This window comes from Piliocolobus tephrosceles, chromosome 12 (genome assembly GCF_002776525.5).
Source record: "Piliocolobus tephrosceles isolate RC106 chromosome 12, ASM277652v3, whole genome shotgun sequence".
NCBI lineage: Eukaryota > Metazoa > Chordata > Mammalia > Primates > Cercopithecidae > Piliocolobus > Piliocolobus tephrosceles.
In genome coordinates, this window is record NC_045445.1 from 83,043,445 (window position 1) to 83,044,465 (window position 1,021).

The window sequence follows — 1,021 nt, forward strand, 5'->3', positions numbered from 1 at the left end:
GCCATCGCTGCGCCCGCTCGGAGTCGGCGCAAGGTTTGTCGCTCGGCCTGGGAGCCCAGCAGCAGCAGCAGCAGCAGATAGTCAGCGCGGCGGCGTCTTTCCCGGGCCACATCCAAGCGCCCCTGAACATATTTCAGGGGGGTCCGGGCTGGAGGGAGTAGGCGGGCGCGAGGCCGGACGGCCGTCTCGGGCGGGCGGGCTGCGCGCCGCTCTGCACTCCTCGGCGCCGTCCAGGCTCTACCTCGGGGGCTGCATGGTGAGGCAGGCCGGCCGGCCCGGTGCCCCGCTCAGGCCAGAGTCGCGGGGCGCTCTGGTGCCGTCTCCGCGCCGCTCCCGCGCTCCGTCGCTCTCAGCCCGGGCGCCGCCGCCCGGCCCGCTAGGCGCTGCCCGGCGTCCCGGCTGGGGGCGGTGCGGGGCACTGGGGCGGTGGCGGCTGCGGCGGCGGCGCCGCACTCCTCATAGTGTCGGGCCCCTCAGCTGCCCTCGGCTCCGCGCCACTTCACTCCGCGCCGGCGGCCGCCCGGCTCGCACTCCAAACCGGCCGTCTCGTCTCGGCGCAGCTCTGCGCCCCTCAGCGCCGCCGTGGGGGCCCCGCCGCCGCGCTCCGCTCCGCTCCCCTCGCCCCGCGCCGCTCCGCTCCCGCCCGTCCGCCCGCTGCCCGCTCCGCGCCGCTCCCTGCCTCGCTCGCGCCTTCCTAGGCCGGCCGGCCGGCCGGTCCGCTGCCGGGCCCTTCGGACTTCGTTCGCGCTCCGGGTGTTCGCCGGGGCCAGTCCCGGGCCGGCTCCGCTCTGGCTCCGCACCCGCTGCTCCTGGAGTTCCGGCTCGGGCGGGCCACCTGGCTCCCGGCAGCGCCACAGGCGCCGGACGCGGACACCGGGTTTTACTTAGTGCGCCTCTCGCTTCCGCCTCTCGTTCGCACCGCTGTGGCGGCAGCCGAGCGGCACGGCCCCGTGGCTCCCGTTGGCCATGCCCCCTCAGTCTGTCGCCATCTTCCGCTGTGCAGAGAACACCTTGAGAGCCC

The 1,021-nt window shown here is 76.8% G+C and overlaps 1 protein-coding gene across 1 annotated transcript in view; it reads right to left on the reverse strand.

Annotated features, from left to right (window-relative positions):
- The window catches only part of FAM155B (family with sequence similarity 155 member B), a 32,365-nt gene extending 32,216 nt beyond the window's left edge, over positions 1 to 149 (reverse strand). The window contains exon 1 of the mRNA XM_026451787.2: positions 3 to 149. Within this exon, the coding sequence (XP_026307572.1) occupies positions 3 to 130 (128 nt within the window). The 5' untranslated portion in view covers positions 131 to 149. The remainder of the gene's footprint in view (positions 1 to 2) is intronic.
- Between the last annotated feature and the right edge of the window lie 872 nt (positions 150 to 1,021).